Source organism: Octodon degus, unplaced genomic scaffold (genome assembly GCF_000260255.1).
Source record: "Octodon degus isolate 3935 unplaced genomic scaffold, OctDeg1.0 scaffold00042, whole genome shotgun sequence".
NCBI classification, from domain to species: Eukaryota; Metazoa; Chordata; class Mammalia; order Rodentia; family Octodontidae; genus Octodon; species Octodon degus.
Window position 1 is genome coordinate 10,933,747 of NW_004524618.1, and position 21,390 is coordinate 10,955,136.

At 49.2% G+C, this 21,390-nt stretch overlaps 1 protein-coding gene across 1 annotated transcript in view; it reads left to right on the top strand.

Annotated features, from left to right (window-relative positions):
- Rbm20 (RNA binding motif protein 20) overlaps nt 1-21,390 on the top strand; it is a 212,476-nt gene that overhangs the window by 148,604 nt on the left and 42,482 nt on the right. The window contains exons 2-5 of the mRNA XM_004631583.2: nt 6,201-7,287; nt 8,751-8,812; nt 10,671-10,762; nt 11,083-11,183. Of these exons, the coding sequence (XP_004631640.2) occupies nt 6,201-7,287; nt 8,751-8,812; nt 10,671-10,762; nt 11,083-11,183 (1,342 nt within the window). The remainder of the gene's footprint in view (nt 1-6,200; nt 7,288-8,750; nt 8,813-10,670; nt 10,763-11,082; nt 11,184-21,390) is intronic.

A 21,390-nucleotide genomic window follows, 5' to 3' on the forward strand; every position in this document is an offset into this window, starting at 1 on the left:
AGAGAGAGAGAGAGAGACAGACACTTCTGGGTTTTTGTTTGTGTAGAATTTGGCCTGGCCAAGCTTCCAAAGGGTTTTCAGGTAGCCACTCAAGTGTTCTGTGCCTGTGTGGACCTTGTGGGGGTCAGGTCATACCCACAAAATGCAGTCAGGCAGCTCTTCTCCCACTGCCTGAGTGGAAGGCTCTTTGTACCTAAGTGACTAAGCGACTTTGAGGATTCAGTTAGTTTCCTATTGCTGTCATAACAAATTACCACCAGGTTAGTAGCTTATAAGAACACAATTTTATTCTCTTACAATTCTGGAAGTTAGAAGTCCAAAATCAGGCTACAAGCCAAGGTGTGAGCAGGATAAGTTTTCTCTGGGTGCTCCAGAGGAGTCTCTTTTCCCTTGCTTTTTCTCATTTCTGGAGGCCGCCTATGTTGCCTTGGCTCCCAGCCTATTCTTCTACCTTCAAAGCCAAGTGTCACATCTTTCTCCTCATCCCTCTCCCCTCTACCTCTGCCCTCTGCCCTCTCCCCTCTGCCCTCTTCCCTTTCCCCTCTCGTCTCTCCCTTTTGCCCTCTTTCCTCTTGCCTTTTCCCTCTCCCTTCTCCCCTCTCCCCTTTCCCCTCTTCTCTCCCCTCTCCCTTTTACCGTCTCCCTTCTGCCCACTTCTCTTCCCCTTCTCCCTCTCTGCTCTCCCTTTTTCCTTCTCTTCTCTGCCCTCTACCCTCCGCCTCTGCCCTCTGCCCTCTGCCCTCTGCCTCTGCCCTCTGCCCTCTGCCTCTGCCCTCTGCCTCTGCTGCCCAAATCCTATTCTCCTGCCTTCATCAGACAAGGTACACATGGATAATTTCAGTATGCTCTCCTATCTCAAGAGCTTCAATTTATTTTTATTTTATTATTATTATTAATTTTTTTATTTTAGGGAAGGGTCTACAGGGTGTTCAAGGTCTCACTACTAGATTGGACTCATAGTGATCCACCTGTTTACAGCCTCCAAAAGAGCTGGGATTATAGGTGCGTGCCACTATGCCCAATTGCCATCTCAGAGCGCCCTGGGAGCAGGGCAGGCATGGCAGGCTTGGGGATCAAACCCCTGGCCCCTGCACCTGCTTGCAGAAGCTTTGATCTGCTGATGAGCTATTTGGCTGGCCCAAGATCCTCAATTTAATTACAGCTACGAAGTCCTTTTTTATCACATAAGGTAATACTCTCAGTCTCTTTGGATTAGAAAATGAACATCCTCCATGGATCATTATTCAATTATCTGTGCAATCTCAGAAGCTAGACTTAGGAAGAAGGGCATATTGATCATCAGATTTTTTGTGTGTTGTAACAGGGGTCGAACTCAGGACCTTGCACTTGCCAGGCAGGCACTTATGCCACTGAGCTGTCTCCCCGGCCCCAAAAGAAGGGCATATTGAAATGCCTGTGTAGGAATGGGGCACTGGAGTGGTAGCCTAGGTGGGCAAATGTGTGCTTGCTTGGATGTTTAGCTACACAACAGCAAAACCCACCTGTTCTCGGGGTATATTTAGGGGCTCCTTTGTCAAGGTTCTGAGGTCCATATCCTCCATAGAATGTGCACTCACAGAGAGGGGGTCTGTGTCATCCAGGGTCCCCAGGGCCTGGCGGGCCGCGGCCATCAGCTCCCTTCTTCCTTCTCTTGTCACGCCAAGTGAGAGGCAGCATGCTGGGGAGGCACAGGGGTCCCCAAGACACAGTCCTTCTTTTGTGGAACTTGATTTTTCACACAGTTGGGACAGGGTAACAACAGCGTCATTTTTATCTGGCTCAAAAATGTGTTTTGTACTTGTGCATGAGTGTGGGTGTGCCTGGTGTTCTGGAAACTCACTTCAAACAAAGCAGGGAAATGGCTCATAAAGACATCCCCTGCGATGCCTGCGTGCGCCTGCACTGTAGGTTATTTGCTCTTGCAGATGAGGGCTTTTGGACTTATAAAATGAGGTATCTTTTCTCCATTATTCTAAGATTTAGGTTCAAGAGAAGAATTTAGCTCTGAGGATTTTATGCAAAATCCACTTTTTATGTGGTCTACAGGGTCTCACTATGGAGATCGGACTCATAATGATTGTCCTGTTTTCAGTCTCCCAAGTGCTGGGATTACAGGCACGTGCCACCACACCTAGTCTCAATCTCTATCTCGGTGAGCCCCTGGGGGCAGGGCCGGCACAACAAGCTGGGGATTGAACCCCAACTGCTGCACTCTACCTAAGCAGGCGCTTTAGTTCGCTGAGCTATCTGGCCAGTCCCGAAATCCACTTTTTTTTTTTAAATTTTAAAGAAAATAAAAAAATAGCTTGAAAAGCACATTAGAAATGATACCAGTTGGGCTGGGGAGATAGCTCAGTGGCTTAAGTGCCTGCCTGGCAAGTGCAAGGTCCTGAGTTCCATCCCCCAAAAATAAAGTTGGAATCCAGAAGAATTTGCCAGAAGAGCTGGGCATAGATAGGGGCAGACATGGATATTCCAGGACTCAGAGATGCTGAGGCAGGAGAGTTGCAGGTTTGAGTCCAGCCTGGGCGACTTAGTGAGACCCTGTCTCAAAATAATAAATAGAAAAGGTCTGGGGGTGTAGCTCAGGGAGAAGGCCCTAGCTTCAGTCCCAGCACCATGAAAGACCCTTGCACCCCTGAAAGAAGAGCCTGATAGGCCAAGAGCGGTTCACAAGAGACTACGCTAGTGCTCTTGTTCCAGCTGGGTCTGAATGCGTAGACTTCTGCAGCTTGGCCGTCTTCTGCTCCCACAGCCGACCTACAAATACCAGGGTGCTTGGCTTAGCAGAGCTTGCAAGCAAAGGGGATAAACCTCCAGCAAGCGCTCCCTCCAGCCCAGAATGCAAGTTTAGAAAATGCAGCTGACTTCTCTGGGGGGGATGGGAGGGAAACAAAACCAACCTTGTCTTTCTCTGGCCATGGAAACCAAATTGGCACCTCATTATCGCCTTGTTAGTAAGAACAGTGTGCGTGGTGCACAGACCTGGGAGGAAGGCTTGGCCCTGGGTTTTGAGTTAAGCTTCGCTGCTCTTCTAAAGCTTGGCTACTTAATACCACACAGGCCAGGATCTATCACCCGTCTGGACCATCCCCCTCTCCCTTCTGCATTCTTGTCCACCTGGACAATCTTTTCCTCCTGCGCTGCTGCTGGGATTAGTACAGCACTCGGACGTCCCCAAGACCTGGCTGCACCCAGCACAGCACACCTCTCCCTACCTCCAAGAGAAAAGATCCATAACGACCTTTCAACTTGGTGCCCTCCTTCCCTGTGGGTCTGCCCCAGGGAGCTCTGCAGGGCTGCTAGCCGGGTATCTCTTTTTAACAGCTTACAGCCGTTTCTGATGTTTTTGCACACATGGGATAAAAAAGTCATTTTTTTTTTTAATCTGGCTCTGAACTGTGTTCTGTACTTACATTTGAGTGTGGGTGTGCCTGGTGTTCTGGGAACTCACTTCAAACAAAACAGGCAAATGGCCCGGGAGGATAGACCACTCCACGGGGGAGGGGAAGCTGCTACTTCTCCTCTTTTCAAAGCCTGTACTCAGCAGCCCTGGTGTTCATGAAGTGGTCACATAATCCCACAGAGCTGTAGATCCTTGCCCCACAAGATGCATGAAAATCACCCAGCCTGTGGGACCACTGGGGAGGGCCATTGAGATGGCATGGTGGCTCAGTAGCTGTGGTGACCAAGAGGAGTCTCTCCCACGCCCCTCCTCCTGCAAAACACAGACCTAAGGGTGGCTTTCTTTCCTGACAGTGTCCTGAGAGTGGGGCAGGTGTGACATTCATGTCTTCGAAGTGAAAGCAGTGTGGCATACCACACTCTTGCCATTCTTTCCTGAGCCTCCCCTAGCCTCTCTCTCTCTGGCTTCATTATTATTGTACTTTTATTGTACAGCATCTGGGACAGTGGAGACAAAAGTGTTCCAGTTCTGCTTTCCCACTGCCATCCATTTCTCAGCCTGCTGATCATTGTCTGGCCGTCCCATTCTTCCTGGAAAATGTCCCGGAGTTCCGGTTCACCAGTCTCTCCTGTTTCTTATTTATTTATTTATTTATTTATTTTATTTATGTGTGTGTGTGGCCAGCTCAGCCCACCAGGGTGCAGGGCTGGCTGGCATGTGGTGCTGGGGGATTGAACCGCGGTCCCTGTGCTTTGTTAAGCTTGTTCTAAGTAGGTGCTTTAGACCACTGAGCCATCTCACCAGCCCCGCGTACCTGTTTCTTGATTACATCTCCTTCCCACAAGGGGAGCTGAAGACCCAGACCTCCTGGTCTTACTCGAGAACCTGGACTGTGCTAAGCACACAGCCCAGACTCTGGGAAAGTCTGTTCCGCTTCCAGACCACAATTCAGTCCTGCACACTGTCCCCAACCCGCACAGGGGACATGAATGGTGCTTGTCAGCTAGGAGGGCAGCCCTTTCCATCTCCCAGTCAGGTCGGAGAGGGCAGACCACTGCCTATGACTACCTCAGATTCAGAGCTTTTTGCCTGACACTTTAGGATTTATTCTTTATACTAGCTGTGTTTTCGAAATGGGTTGTTATTCTTGGATGTGAAATGAGAATAGGTGAAAATATGTTTGGCATAAATATATGTGCAGTTCATTCTGTGTGCAGTTTGGAAGCTTGATTGTTTTCATTTACCATGAAGCCTCTGGACTTTCTCATAGCTTCAATGTAAATTGCAGGGACTTTTTTCTCTGTAACTGGTGACCTTACCAAATTCAAGGTAGTATTTAGTTGGGTATGGTGGCACATGCCAGTAATTCCAGCACTTGGGAGGCTGAGGCAGGAGGATTGTGTTGATAAATTCACAGCCAGCTGGGACTATAAATAAGCAAACAAACAAATAAAACCCACCATAACAACAGGCAGTGTTTACCATTGGCAATGGTGGGGAAGGGGTGGGGCTGGTAGAGTGGTAACCATGGGGGCGGATTTGGCACATTGGAATGCTTTCTGTGGTAGGCTTGGTTCTTGGGCACACATTTCAGATGTTTTTAATGTTATATAATAAAGTAGAAATTTAAACATGAATAGGACATGGTTGGGGCTGGAGAGATGGCTCAGTGGAGTAAGCGCTTCCCTGGCAAGCACAAGGGCCTGAGTTCAATCCCCAGTTCCACAAAAAAAAAGAATAGGACATGGTTACCTGATTTTTGACTGGGTAGAGATGTCCTAATTTGCTGAGGACAAGGGTCTCTTCCCATTAGTGGTTGTTTGTAATTTTCAATTTTGGACTCTTCAATTTATGTATTTGGTACAGGGTCTCACTATGCATCTCAGACTTATAGTGAGCCTCCTGTTTTCACTCTCCCCAGCTCTGGGGTTACAGGTGTACAGCACCATGCCCAGATTCGGTGGCCAGCACAGCATGTCTGGGGGCAAGGCAAGCAGGCATGTGGTGCCAGGGATCAAATCCCAGTCCCTGCGCTTGCCAGGCAGGCACTTGGACTGCTGAGCTATCTCACAGGCCCTCAGTTTTGGACTCTTAAGTAAGGACTTAACGTTAAACATTTTCAGGTATGAAGCTCTTACCTTTGGAGAGTTTTATAGACTTACGAGGTCAAAGGACCTGACTGCAGCAAATGCACAATCCAAGCCGTCTCCCAAAGCTCTGAGTTCACAGCTCGCTGACATCATGTCTGTGCCACTTAATCTCTCCAGCACTGGTTACAGTTATTATTTTTAATCTCGGTGATTCACTAGGCAAATACTTGTTTCTCACAATTTTGATTTATGCTCCCAACTACTGAAGAGATCCAACATTGTTATATCACTTTTCTTTTATTTGTTTTTATTTACTTTTTTATGTATTTGATATAGGGCCTCACTACGCAGCTTGGATTTGTAGCTATCCTCCTGTTTTCAGCCTTCCTGGCTGGGATTACAGGCAGGGGCCACCATGTCCTGTCTTGGTGGCTTGGTGGCCAGCTTAGTGTGCCTAGGGGCAGGGCCGGTGGGGCATGTGGTGCCGGGGATCGAATCCCAGTCCTTGCGCTTGTCTAAGCAGGTGCTTAGTCCTGTTGTATCACTTTTCTAGTGCCGATTTGGTTTGCTCTTAGTGTGTGAGCCCGTGTGAATGTGGGTCCCTCTCACATATGTGAGAGGAGGGGCCTCCGGGAAGCACAAGCAGCCCCTGGTCTCTCTCGCTGAGAGCCAGCCATGCATCTAGAACTCTTGTCTCTCTGCAGTGCCGCCAAGCTCCTGGACAAGGCCCCGTTCTCTGTCTGTAACCCGAGTCCTCTGCTCCCTTCGCCTGCCAGTCTCCAGCTGGCCCAGCTGCAGGCCCAGCTCACCCTCCACCGGCTGAAGCTGGCACAGACGGCAGTCACCAACAACACCGCAGCCGCCACCGTCCTGAACCAGGTCCTCTCCAAAGTGGCCATGTCCCAACCCCTCTTCAACCAGTTGAGACATCCGTCTGTGCTCAGCACCCCCCATGGCCACGCTGCGGTGCCCCAGCATGCTGCGAGCATTGCGGGTGCCCGGTTCGCCTCAAACACAATGGCCTTTTCAACCCCTGGCCAAACTCGAGGCCCAGGACCCTCTGTGAGCCTCCCCAGCCAGCCTCCCAGCGCCATAGTGGTGCATCCTTTTGGTGGGGTGATGGCCCAGAGCCCAGCCCAACCAGCAGTCATCTTGGGCATTGGCAAGGCTGGGCCTGCCCCGGCTACCACGGGATTCTACGAGTATGGCAAGGCCGGCACCGGCCAGGCCTATGGCTCCGAAGCAGATGGTCAGCCTGGCTTCCTGCCAGCCTCGGCCTCCGCCTCAGGCAGCGTAACCTATGAAGGGCACTACAGCCATGCAGGGCAAGATGGCCAGGCCACCTTTTCTAAAGACTTCTACGGACCCAATGCACAAGGGTCAAACATGGCAGCAGGATTTCCAGCTGAGCAGGCAGCGGGCATGAAAAGTGAGATCGGGCCACTGCTGCAGGGTGCAAACAGCCAGTGGGAGAGCCCTCCTGGATTCCCCGGCCAAAGCAAGGCTGACCTGACAGCAGGTGCCAACCTGTGGCCTCCACCCCCCAGCCAGCCATATGAACTGTATGACCCTGAGGAACCCACCGCAGACAGGACTCCCCCTTCCTTTGGGGCTCGGCTCAACAACAGCAAGCAGGGTTTTGTCAGTGCCCGGCGGCAGCCCAAGGAGGAGCAGGCCCTGCTGTCTGCACCACCCCTGCAAGCTCATGAGCTGAATGATTTCCACGGTGTGGCACCCCTCCGCATGCCGCACATCTGTAGCATGTGCGACAAGAAGGTATTTGACTTGAAGGTGAGTTGTCTGAGATGGACCTGGAGCCCCACCTCAAAGTGTGGTGCTCACCCGGAGAAACTGAACCTTGCACCCAGCTGCTTGCTCAAATCATGATTAGATGTTAGATTAGATTAGATCATTATTAGATATTAGAACCCAGAGGAATTTCGGAAATGTGTTACGGCCAGTTCCTTGCTTTAAGGCCAGTAAGAGATTCCTTCCCTGTTGATAGATGAGAAGCTGAGGCTGAGGGGAAAGGGAGCAAAAAGCCCACCTGCCCTGCAGAGGGGGTGCTCAGGCTCTGGGCTCCTGCATCCTTCTCCTCTGGGGCAGCTGCTGGGCCCCAGCCTCCTGGCAAGGCCTTTTCTTCTGTGGTAGCTGCCTTTCCTTGAGAACATGTGTTGTGCTGAGTTTCAAAAGAAGAGAAGAGTGGGATTCAGGATCAGAGGCAAGAGAGCGATTTCTGGGTGAGACCTAGACAGATTATTATAAAGGCCCGTGGCTGCTACATCTGCACTGTGGAGAGACTTGCAACGCTTTCCCAGGGGTAGAAAAATACTTCAGACAGCTGCAAACTAAAGCCCATTGTAGTATAATTCCCTCCAAATATGTACTCGTGATACATTAAAATATTCCAGAGCAATCATGGTAATAGCTGGCGTCCTGGCTGCTTTCCGTGTGTGCGCAGCGGCTAGGGGAAGCTGCAGCGCTGCTACCGTCCTCCTTCCACAGATGAAAAAACGGATGCTCGGAGTAGTGAAATTGCTCAGAATGGTGAAATGATTTGCTGTGGAGCTCCTACCTCGGCAGTGCAGAGTGGAAATCAGATGTAGGATTCAGACGTAGGGGCAGCTCTGTGATGGAGCCTGCCTGGCACTCAGGAGGCCATGGGTGTGTTCCTAACACTGAAATAAGAAAAGCAGAAACCAAAAGCCAAAACTGTGGTCTGAGCATGCCTGGCTTCAGTCCTGGGCTACCGTGTCTCCCATCGCTCAGCCAGTCCCCTGCTTTCAGGCCAGGTGAAGTCCCTTCTTAGGGGGGACACCCTGCAGCTGATACCCCTGCCTGCTGCATCCTCCAGGTGCATCCCCGGACCCTCACAGCACGCACCCTCGTGCCTCCATCCCAGGGAGCAGACTGGCTGGCCCTGGAAGGAAGTCCAGGATGTTGCCTCTCATAAGCCTTTTCTGAGGCTTCATAATTCCCGTGAATCTGCCTGCCAGCGTCTCCCAGCTGCATTCAGAAATGTGAGGGGTCTCTGTGCGAGACAGAAAGGGTTGGCGGTGGGCACAAGGGTCCGCTGTAAGGAGAGAGACTGACTTTCAGGTCTGCTGCACAAGATGAGGGCTCAGAGGAATGGAGCGAGGGCAGGATGAGAGGAGGCCGAGGGCCAGGTGCCTGCAGGGCTGGTGCTCCCTGCATCTCGGCCTCCCTGTGAATTCAGTCTGCTTTAATCATTTTTTTCCTTTCTCCTGACCTAGGACTGGGAGCTGCATGTGAAAGGAAAACTGCACGCTCAGAAATGCCTGGTCTTCTCTGAACAGTAAGTGCCGGTGAGAGCCGGCTTGCGCATGCGCACAAGCACTCACCAAGCGGAGTGGGTGGCTCGCACTCTGTGCCGGTAGTCGGGGAAGTGCAGAGTGCAAAGCAGGCAAAGTCCCTGCCCTCCTGGTGATCAGGCACAACATGGGAGGAGGATGACATGCAAAATGAGTGATGATATTCCCAGTGTAATTGTGAATCAGAAGCAGTGGTGGGGTGCAGCGCAGGTGTGTGTGTTTGTGTGAGAGAGAGAGAGAGAGAGAGAGAGAGAGAGAGAGAGAGAGAGAGAGAGAGAGAGAGAGAGAGCGCACTCATGCATGCTGGCCCTAAGCAGCAGGCACAAGTCCAGAGCCCTTGGTTGTTGGAAGGCTTTTGGGTTTGCTCTGAGTACTGTTGCAGCGACCTGTTAGAGCACTCTGCAGAGGAGTAATAAACTCAGGGTGTGCTGACCAGAATCCCAAGTTTGGTGCTACACAGAGCTGCTGGTGGGCTTGGGCAGAAACCACAGACCAGTAAGATGGAGGAGAGATTGTCTGACCTGAGGGTACAGGACAGAGAGCTGGGGCTCAAAGTTTTGAGATGTGTGCATTTAAAATGTGTGCCTCACCTTATTATGTGTTCAAAAAAGAAAGCAACCAATGATTTCATAGACAGAGGAATAGATTAACACACCATAGAATGTTATCCAGCCTTGAAAAGGAAGGAATACTACACGTTTGAACCTCGAGGACATTTCATTAAATGAAATAAAGCCAGTTACAAAAGGATGAATGTTGTACATTTGGGTATTTAAAGAGGACAAACACAGAGAAATGGGATGGAGAGACAGCTTGGTGGTCTAAGCACCTGCCTGGCAAGCACGAGGCCCAGGGTTCAATGCTGGTACTGCATACTGTGTCAGCCCTGGTACCCTGGGCATGCTGTGCCAGCCACTGAAACCAGGCATAGTGGCACACACCTATAATCCCAGTGCTGGGGAGGCTGAGACAGGAGGATCACTATGAGTCTGAGCTGCATAGTGAGACCCTGTACCAAATAAATGAATAAACGATTAAAACTTTTTTAAAACGAGAGAAACAGTACAAAAAGTGCTCATCAGGCTGCAGGAGGCTGACTGCTTAGAGGGTAGAGTTTCACTTTTGCAAGCTGTGGCGTTGTGGAGAGGGCTGCTGCTGCTGGCTGTGGAGCATACGGCCGTGCTAATGCCTGAACCATACACCGAGAAGTGGGAAACATGGTGAGCTTTACGCTATGCGTATCTTACCACAAGTTAACAAACAAATTTTACAAGATCCTCTTTGTTTGGATCCCTCATTTTCTTGTTGTACTAAAATTCACCTGAGACTCAGCATTTTTCAGTTCAGGGTTAGTGGAATCTAGCACATTTCTGAAGCTGTTCAAATACAGCCACTGTCTAGTCCAGGAAGCTTCGACTCTCCGAGTGGTCCCCTCCTTCCCACCCTTCTCCGGCCCCTGGAAGCCACCATCTGCTTTTGGTCTCTCTGGATTTGCCTCTTCTGAACGTCTCATATGAACAGAATGGCGTAGCATATGGACTGCTGTGACTGGCCCTTAAAATGTAGCATAGTGTCTTGAAGACTTGACCCCGCCGTGGTGCATGCAGCCTTCACGGTCTGCCATGTGGTGTGTGTAGCCCGTTTCTCATCCACTCTGTGTCTCATGGGCATCTGGGCTGTTTCTGCCTTTGGCCATCCTGAGGCTATGAAGGTCATATACAGATGTTTGCTCTAGCACTTCTTCACCCATTTGGGGGCTGGGCCTGGGCTGGAATTTCTGAATTTTGGGTCAATCTTCATTTAACCTGTTGAGGAACGGGTCCCCCTCTCCCCCTTCTGCAGTGCTGGCATCCGGTGTGTGCTCACTTCAGCAGAAGGAACTCTGGGCCCCTCCCCTAACAACGCAGCTGTTTATAACCCCGCTGGGAATGAAGGTAAGTCCGGGGCTCGCAGCGGAAATCAGCAGCCCACAGGCTCCCTTTATGTCCTGTCTTTAAGAGCCAGGATGTCTCTGATGGGCCCTTCCTATACGCAAAGCAGGCAGAGCCAGGACCCAGCCCACGCTGGGCCCCCCACGTGTGTTCTGGACACGATAGCCATGCAGCTTTGCTGATTCCTGCACTCGCAGATGTGGGGTCTCACCAGTCCCAGCTGAATGTGTTAGAAGAAATTCAGTCTTCCTTCCCATGTGTGTCCTAATCATGGTCCTTGGAGGTCAAGCTCACCGTGGGGCTTTCTGTCATTTGCAATTCAGATTATGCCTCGACTCTTGGGACGGCATCTTTCGCAGCCATTCCAGCGAGGCCCTTTGCACAGTCCAATCCTGCCTTTCCTCCAGCTGCGTCTGGGACAAGTGTGAGTACAGAAGCGTGTTCTCCCTTGTCTTTTTCATCTCGGTGGCATCTGTGTCAACCTGCTCTGTCTCGGCTGGGGTGAAGCTGTGCAGATGTGGCCTTGTGGCCATCGGAAAAGTGGCCCCCAACAGAGGTCCAGAGTGGCTCTGTCCACTCCAGACAGCATTGCAACACGTGGCCAAAAAGCTGACATAGTGACTTAAAATCAAAGGCATACACTGACCTCCTAGCATTCAACAGTGGCTGGTGGGGGGTGGGGGTTGAGCCTTTGTGTCTTGAGTTTCTGATGTTTTATGGAAGTAGACCATTTCCTGTGTGAGGGACATTCCACAACTCGATCCAGAAAGTGAAAGTGTTTGACAGCAAGGCCCGTTACTGATGGTGATGACTGGCCCCTTGGGGGAACAGTTGGCTGGCTCCTGCTGCTTTTCTGTTTCTAGTTTTGTTCTTCTCTGTAAATAACGTCCCCCAGAACCCTAAGGCTTTATTTCCTTTTCCCACTGGCCGTAACAACTCTCTTCTCTTTAGTTTCAACGCTTTCCTGCCTTCCAGCTGCACTGGGCCCAAGGAGGGCTGGGGTGGGAGAGGGGGAGATAGCTCGGAGGGAGAAGGGAGAAGAATGCACTTGCCTCTGCCTGAACTCTGCTAGGGGGCGCCTGGGGAGTGCTTTGGCCTGGACATGCGAGCTTTTGATTTGCGCTGATTGCCTGCGGCTGCAGCCTGTCTCTCTCTCCTCAGCATGCAGCGTGGCCTCCTCTTCAAAGCGGGCCTTGCTGTGCAGCCCCGCATGGGTTCCGGGCAGTGGAAACCTCGGAGGAGCAAACCATGAAGTGTCGCTTATCAGCCTGGGGGTGGGAAGGGTGCAGAGGCCTGGGGCCAGGAGGCTCTGTCTTGCCTGTTTATTTGTCCTGCTGAGCTGGAGAAGGGAGAAAGGGAGAGAAGCTGCTGGAGGCCCAAGAGCTATGCCCAGGCCGGCACAACCCTCGGGTCTTCTGGTGGCAAATATGGGGAAATGTCAGTGATAGGCGAGCTGGGGTCCAGAGCACACACCAGGACTCTGTCCTGGGGTCTGAGCACAAGACAGCGGGATCAACTGAGATAGTGCGGTGGAAGAGGGAGTGGCATGATGAGGAACGCTCTGGGCTCTGTCCTGGGCCTCATTCTCACCCTCCACTGCAGACCACAGAGCCAGAGGCCCTTTCCTGGGCTGTTAGAGACCAGAGAGGTAGGTTCAAGTCCTAGCCTGAAGCCCCCCAGGTGTGTGGCCTCACACAGGCCTCTCTACTTCTCTAAGGCTTTGTTCCTTACATAGAGACAATATCTTGCCTGTGAGTGGCTTTAAGAAGTAAAAAGAGCCAACAAGATAGCTCAGCAGACAAAGTACCTGCTTTGGAAAGTAGAGGTTCCAGGGTTCAATCCCCAGTCCCACATCCTGCACCGGCCCCACCCCCGGGGCATGCTGAGCCAGTGACAGAGTACGGGTGTGGCGGGGCATGCCTGTAATCTGAGCACTGGGGAGGCCGAAAACAGGAGGAGCACCATGAGTCTGATCTGTGTAGTGAGACCCTGTACCAAATGCACAAATTTTAAAAGAAGTAAGACAGATTTTCACCTGGTTTGTATAATTTATCTGCTTGACCCTGCCTCAGGCCTTAGCAGATCAGATGCGGATGTTGGCAATTGGGATGCAGGGAACCAGGAGTCAAGCTGGGCTTGAAGCTCAGTGTGTGACTCTGGCTTAGCCTCACATCAGGGTTCTCTTGCACCAATCTGCCAGCGGTACCCAGGGGCATCCCTGTTCGCCTTAGAGGCTCTAAGATTTTTATGAAAGCACCTGCGTGAGGTACATGCCAGGCAAGCACAAGCAATGTGATGATCCGTGTAAATGAAGATCTGTGATAATTGACGTTAATATCCAAAAGCTCTGACTACAACTGTATCCTTCTTGCTTAGAGGTGGGAAGTTGATAGAAAACATTGTTAGAAAACCTTTTGCTCTCTGCCCAGAAAGTTAACAGAAGAGCCTCAGACATTTTAGGGTGGTGACAGCAGCAGCTGCTAACATTTCTATGGTACCTAATGTGTTCTTAGCATTTTGTGTCATCTTAGTGCATTTAATCCTGCAGTCACCCCATGATATGGACAGTACTGTTGTCCTTATTGTACTTGGAAAACAGGCACAGAGAGCCTTAGAGCCTTGCCTGAGGTCACAGGGCTGGCGCATAGAGTGGGTTTGCCCCATGCAGCCTGGCTCTGGAGGCTTCACTTTCACGGCTGAGCTGCGACCTCAGGGTCCTCTTCTTTACTTTCATTCTTCTCCTTAGTAAGCCCTTCTCCCTCCCCTGGAGGATCTGAGGCTACCTGGGGGTGGCAGGGACTTCCCTGGACATGGCCAATCATGGAGCGAGCTGAAGAGTCTACCCCACGTTCTTCTGCATGGTGACCCCATCTGCCCAGAGGAACTCAGATGCCTGGTGGCATTGTCCACAGGCTCATGGAAGGGGTGAAGCATCGTTCAGCTGGATTATCACTACCCCTTCTGTGATGTGTTGTTGCTTACGTAAGCCTTCTCCAGGATGTCTGGGGGACAAGTCAAAGCCCACCCCTGCCAGTCCCTGTGTCACAAGCGACCTGATGTTCCTCCACATCCATTAGTCCCATTCTGGTACCCTGTTGGCCATTTCTGGCTAGTAAAATTGAAGACAGGGAGGATACATTGCTCTTTTGTAAAACTTGAAATGCAAAAAGATCAATAGGTAAAGACAGGCTGAGAAATGAAGAGCTGGTCGCTTCACAGCCACAGAGGGCTTCTTCAGGGAGCAGGACCATCACTCAGAGATTATGGGCCTTTTCTCTGCCTGTAATAACTGACCTCTGATGATAAGCAGATACATCGAAGGGTGACCACCCTACCACCTAGATTTCAGCAAGGACCAACAGCTTCTGTTAAATAAAATGCATCTTTCTTGCTTATAAACTTCATGCTTATTGTGCAAATTCGAACAGAAAAGAAATCATTAACTAAGAGAGCACAGCTCCTCCGTAGAGATCCCACGAGGTCCTCGATCCATTCCCCCTGCGAGTATGTTCTAGCCTTTTGCCAGCAGGGCCTGTTGGGCTGATTCCCTTCAGGTATACCTTTTCAGATACATTTTGTTGAGTAAAGCCAGGCACACGGCGAGATCACCATGACTTGTGAAGCAAGGAGTAGTGGAGCAGTCGCTGCTTCTGAGGCCCCCTGTTTGTAAGCAGAACAAAGTGAGCCGGGGCTCCGGGATTGAGATCCCGAAATGCACCCCAACTCCCACACAATCTGAGACCACGGCAGGAACCATCTGTCCCCTACATCAAGCTCTTCTGGCAGCAGCTGGGCTGCATTTAAACTCGCCTCCTCCCTGCTGGAGGCCGAGCCGTTCCCCTCCATGTTCGCGTCTGACAGAGATGGGACCTTGCGGCCTGACAGCTGGGTGCTGTGTTTGCTGGTGACAGGTAATTCATCTGTCCCCAGCCCCTCCCGGCTCACCCCAGAGCCCCCCAGAGATGGTTGTCTGCTTTCCTCAAGCAGCTGCCATCTGACTGAGCCGAGGAGTGCGCTCCTTGGCCGCCTCAGCCAGCATAACAAGGCAGTCAGGTTTCTGGAAGGGCGCTGCAGCTTCTCAGGCTGCAGACAGTCTTCAAGATGCACTTTTCTCTAGCTAGATCCTGGCGCTCTAGGATGCTCTCGTAACTCTCCCTGCCGCTCCCGGGGCTGCTCCTGCGCTGGGGCCGTGGGTGAGATGCTCCGGAGGAAGAAGCCGCATCGCTGTTGGGACTTCTTTCTCACCACCACCCCCGATTCTGGAGACTTGTGCAAAAGGAAACTGAGGTCAGGAAGACACAATGTCTGAGGCACGTCCGAGTTGGGAGCTCCGATGCTGGCTCTTGCTGGAGCCTCGGCCTGCCAGCCCTCTCTCCCGAGGCCACCGCCCAGGGCACTCTGGTCTCCCGACTGCACCTGGTGGGGTCTGCGCTACCTGTCCTCACTCAGCTTCAGCTCTCCAGCTCTGTCATTATTGGGTCCTGTCAGCAGGGGTCACCTTGCGCATTTTCAGAGAGAGAGGGACAGGAGAGCTGAATGAGTTCTATTTTCTTAGTTGTTTCTTTTCTTTTATATAAAGCTTTATGATTGTTACTGGCAAAAGCCATAAGAACATGGTGCAAAAATAACTCACAGTCAGGCATAGTGGTGCACGCCTGTAATCCCAGCTGAGACAGGAGGATCACTGTGAGCTTGAGACCAGCCTGGGCTACAAAGTGAGCTCAAGGCCAGCCCGAACTGTCTTTGAGCAAGACCTTGTCTCAAAAAGAAAAAAAAAAAATCTAGCATTGAAAGATACCTAAAAATAGAAAGAACAACTTGAATGGGGAAAGAAGAAAAGAAGGAAGGGGAAAAATATTTATATATATATATATATATATATACAAGATAGCTAAGGCAATTATACGACTAATTCCTATTAGTTCATTGAAAGGAATAGTTTGTGCTTATATTGTTTGATTAATTTTTCATGCCTATATCTGGTAATCTGAGTAGCTACTTTGAACACAACAATATACAATATAATAACCATTGTTAATTTCCTATTATCTTGTTTTCAAATTGTATATCATTGTTTTCGTTTTTTCTCTTCAAAATAAAGGCATGTAAAAATAGAAAATCCTACCCTGTTAAAAAGAAAGTAAAGAGGCCAGGGAGATGGCTCAGTAAAATAAGCACTTGCCTGGCAAGCAAAAGGGCCTGAGTTCAATCCCTGGTTCCACCAAAAAAAAAAAAAAAAACAAGAAAGTAACGGTAAACAAATTTTGCTTTATCTCTAGCTAGAGAATGTGTAAATGCCTAGTGTGTAAGAATACATTTTTGCACAAAGCAGATGCCATATATTATGAGGCTTGTTGTTTTTTACTTAACATAAGTTTTCAGTACATATTTTAATTGATCTCTAGATACCTTCCCACATGAGAATATAAGGCCCCATTTTATTTTGTAACATTTATTACATGCTTACTATAATCAATGAAGTCTGATTGATCCATTTTTCACTGAGACCTGAGGGTTTTTTTTTTTTTTTTTTTAATGTATTTGGTTGTTACGGGCTCTCCCTACATAGCTCAGACTCATAGTGCTCCTCCTGCTTTCAGTCTCCCCAGTGCTGAGATTACAGGTGTGTGCCACGCCACCCTGGACTCTGGCTAGCTCAGCCTGCCCTGGGGCAGGGCTGGCGCTGCTTGTGTTGCCCTGAGCAGAACCACGGTCCCTGTGCTTTCCTAAGCTTGCCTGAGCAGGTGCTTTAGTCTGCTATCTCGCAGTCCTAAAACCTTAGTTTTAATTGCAAATCTGCCCCCCATTTAGTTGACTATGGGATTAAGTGATTCCCTATCTTCTCCCAGGCTCCAGTGTTCTTGTGTCCTCGTGTGGACCCAAGCTTTAACATTTTAGGACAAAACTTTATAGGAACAAACCACCCCGGATCCACAAGCAAGTCTGACACCACTAAAAGTGGAGTCACTTTAGGTCAGAGCTCCATGAAACATTTGAAAATGAGACTTAACCCTACAAATTCAGCCAAGTTCCATAGCTATGGACTCTGCACCTGGTTACCACCTGTGCGTTATGCTCAGAATCCTCAGAATAAGGAGTAACCATGCGCCTAGCATCTGTCCATAGGAGTGTTTAGCCCTCGGCCAGAGCCGCAGACTTCTGGGATGAGATTAAGCTGCCCAAGCTCGGGCTGGGGCACAGAAGCCGTTTCCTGGAGACCAGATCTATGCGCTGTAGTGGTAGGAAGCGAGCCGAGAGGCGGCTCTCCCTGCAGGCCTCCTACCCCGAACCACATCCTTAGGGTGAGTCTGAGTCATGTGAACTGGGTTTCTTCTTTGAACTCCAGTGCAAAGCCTGTTCAGACTTGCAGCAAAGGGCACTGAAGGGCCTCCGAATCTTCACACATAAGTCTGTTTGCTCCTTTCATGTTTCTGCACAGCTATAAAAGACATGTGGGTGAGCTGAGAGGTCTGGGACCCCTCCGTATGAACTGCAAAAAGCAGCCCCTGGTTTTAGACCAGGAGTCCTCATGTGTGAAAATGTACAGCCCAGGGCTTTGGTCCTGTGCATGCGGGGAATCCAAGGGGCATGCTGGCCTGCAGACAGGAGGAGCCTCCTTGGCTAGGAGGGGAGGATGGCCCCGTAGGTTGCTAATTACGGCTTTGGTTACAACCCTGACACCTTAGCCCTGTTTGAGATCTGACCTCGAGCAGAAAGTTGCAAGTGTGATTATCCCGTGAGTGCCTCCTGGGAGCCAGCCAGCAGGGCAGGGCGGGTGAAGGTGAACCAGCCATCGGGCCGCCGGATTCAAGCTGCTGAGATCTGACCTTTCTCTTTGAGTCCCTCTGTATGCCTAGGACAGGAGAGTATTTATCAACAGCACATTTCAAGCTTACAGAAAAGTTACACGTAAAAGGTATGAAGAATTCCATATAACTTTTACCCAGATTCACACTATGTTCTACTTTGTGCCTCTTACTTTGTCCATCTTTCACCGTGTCTCCTACCTGCCTGTCTAGTCAGCTATGCTTTCACCGTGTGCCCTGAGTTGCCATTGTAGGGTAGGTTGAAGATGTGCCTCTTTAGCTCTATTTCAACACGAATTTCCTAAGAACAAAGACGTTCTCTTACACAACCACAGCAATTGTTTTTTTCCCCAATTCAGGATCATCCCGGCACATCCTTTAATTATTGCAGGAAAGGAGATGAGCTTCTGCTTAGACCATGGCGTTAGATGCCCGGCAGTGCCCTGGAGCCCTTACGCTGTGACGTTTCGTCTGCCCAACAGGTCTGTGGAATCAACTTTTAGTCTCCCAGTTTCACAGACTTGGAAAACTTGGTACTTGGCCCGCAGATAGTTACAAAGAAGTAGAGACACAGGGTCTGTCTGATTTGCCCACCATCCTGACCTTGATAGCTGGAGTCCATAAAACATGAGTGTGGCGTGAATCTGTCCTAACAGCAGCCCTGGTCCCGGGACTCTGCTCCATCCCGTGCGTCTCTCATCTCAGTTCTCTGGCTCCATGGCAGTGGCCGTCAGAGGGCAGTGGAGCTGGTAAGCCGGGTGCCCACAGCTTGGAGCCTGTCTTCAACACTGGTAGAGATGAGATCATGACCAACACAGGCCAGGATGTCTGAAAAGTGAGCGTGCGTGTGAGCAGATGCGCAGTGAGGTGGCCACGCAGAAATGGAGGCCAAGATTTTGCTCACTGGACAGAGGTGTGGAAGACATGGGTTTCCTGTCTATGCTGAGCATAGTTTGGGAAAGCTATCATTGTCCTGTAGCTTTAGTTTAGCTTGGCAAGGCTTCTAGGAAGAGTGGAACTTAGAACTCAGAGCCACATAAGCATCCATCTAGAAAGGACTTTAGACATATAGGCATCTCCCTCATTCCAGACATAGAGGAACTAGACCCCAGAAAGGGACACTAGTTGAGCCAGATGTGCTGGCACATGCATGTAATCCCAGCACTCAGGAGCTGTGGCAGGAAGAGTCTCACAAGTTCAAGCCCAGCCTGCAGTTCATAGTGAGAATCTGTCTCAAAAAACAAACAAAAAGCTCTTGGGAGGCTGTAAACAGGCGGATCACTACGAGTCCAATCTAATAGTGAGACCCTGAACACCCTGTAGACCTTTCCTAAAATTAAGAAAAAAAAAAAAAAGATCAGAAAAACCAAGCCAGGGAGATAGCTCAGTGGCATAAGTGCCTGCCTGAAAAGCACAAGGTTCTGAGTTCAATCCCCAGTTTAAAAAAAAAAAAATTTGAAGACAAAAGAACAAGGAAGGAAGGGAGGGAAGAAGGGATGGATGGACGGATAGACAGAAAAGGAAAGGGGAACAAAAGGAGAAGGAAAAGGAAAAAAAAAACTAGTTATGTGAATAAATTAGTGGCTGGGTTGGGACTAGAACCAGGCCCTCTGATTTCTATTCTTTCCACTATACCAATGAGGCGCAAGCATTTATTTACTCCAAGTAGCCACTATTCTGCATTCCACATTTGAAAAAGATTTTATTGGCCAAAGTGCTTATATTAGTGAGTGAGTAACTAGACAGGCAGCTCTACTAATCAAAGATAGACATACCCATCAGATTTTCTGATCAGCCTATAAATAGTGTTAAAAAGAAAAAATTTAGATGAGTTAAATTTAACAGGGTTTAACTGAGTGAAAAGAATGATTCCTGAGTCGGGTAGACCCCTGAAGTAGAACAGGTTAGGAGAGCTGGACTCCACTTGGCAGACAGGAGGCGTTCATCACCCGGAAATGGAAGGCAGGCCGTGAGGCTGCTGGGTTGGCCATACATAGCTTGACATTTGCCTGCTGTGAACCTTGTCTGGTCAGTTGGCTGCCAGTGATTGCAGTTCGGTTGCTGTGATCGGCTGAGACTCCTTATTTACCACAAAAGCTTACTTCTAAATTAGGCCTTCAACGAAATATAGGAAGTAAAGCCATGCTGTTATGTTGAGCTGTGGGGGACTCAGGTCAATAATTTCTGACATTGCCAGTTAAACAGAAGACCCAATGCTATTATGGGCTACTGGACTCTTTTAGAATATTTTGCTGAGTTTACACACCTATAATATTCAACAACGGAACTTAACAAAAAAAGGGGATACAGAAGAATATCCATTTTATATCTGTGTATTCAAAGTGGTTAGGATAGATGTATAGTTACATTCTCTTAATGAATAGAGGGTTTTGTTCTAATGGTGTCTGTAAATAGGATATCAAGTCTGCATCTTGTACAACAATTAACCACTGAGAATATATGCAGTGTGTTAGTTATTGAAACTGTCCTACCAATTTGATTTGAAACTGTCTCATTGCTATCTGTTTATCAATAAAATTATGAAAAAAAAATTAGGCCTTCAGTTAGGTGATGGTATGTTACACAAGGATGCAAGGGATGGCGGCCTAATCAGGCCAAGTTTAATTTAATTTGACATCCGGTTACCATACCCGTAGAGTGAAGAACATCAAATATGCTATCATCTTAGCTTTTTGAAAGTCAAAAATAGTTTGCCTCCCCACTACCCCTGGGGTCAGTCCATCCTTATCTTTGGCTTAGCTTTCTGCAGTTTCAGTTACCCAAAGTTAACTGTGATCTGAAAGTGGAAAATGGGAAATGCCAGACATAAACAATTCATAGGTTTAAAACAACTTTTGTCATAGTAAGTTGTTATAGTTGGTCTATGTTATCAGTAATTGTTAATCTCTTTTATTTTTTTTAGCCCAATCCCCCCCCCCCTGCTTTAAAGTAATTGTTAATCTCTTACTGTGCCTAGAAAGGCGGGAAAAAAATGACAGGGGCAAAGCCATACATTTGTACGCATGAGATGGACGGGGCAGTGATCCTGGGGTTCAGCAGCAGGTCTGTGAGACCAGAGGTTGGCTGGTGAGACTCTCACCCTCACTAACTGTATGTCTCTAATTTATAAATTAAGCTTTGCCACAGGTATGTATGAGTGGGACAAAATTAGAATATGTAGGGTTTGGTATTATCTGTGGTTTCAGGCATCTGTGGAAAGTCTTGCTGTCTGTGTGATTAAAACTACAAAGACCCTTTAGGGCTTCTTAGAGAACCCATGCTGGGAATCACTACACAGCATAATGGCTGCTTTCTGAAATCACTGGGAGCTGTCAGTGCCCCTGGGGAGCCAATGTGACTTTAGATGTCACACCCAGGGCCCTCTCCCCCTCTCTCCCTCCCCACTTCTCATCCTCACTTAATTCTCCATGTGGCACAGGACAAATGATAGCAGTGTTTGTATTGTTTTAAGCCTATGCTGCTAACAACCTGCTATTCTCCACCTTTTATAAATCAAACATGGTTTTGAACCTAAATTGAATTTAACAACAAAAGGATATTTTAGATCAATGACACAAAGAAACATAGACAAGGCTTTCCTAAGTAAGATTTTTTTTTTTTTTTTCCGGAACCAAGGATTGAACTCAGGCCCTTATGCTTGCCAGAGAGGTGTTTATTCCCCTGAGCCATCTCCCTGACCCACACAGAAGGAACCCTACAGTCTTCTTTTTTTTTTTTTTTTTTTTTTTTTTTTTTTTTTTTGTGGAACCGGGGATTGAACTCAGGTCCCTGAGCTTGCCAGGCAAGCGCTTATTCCACTGAGCC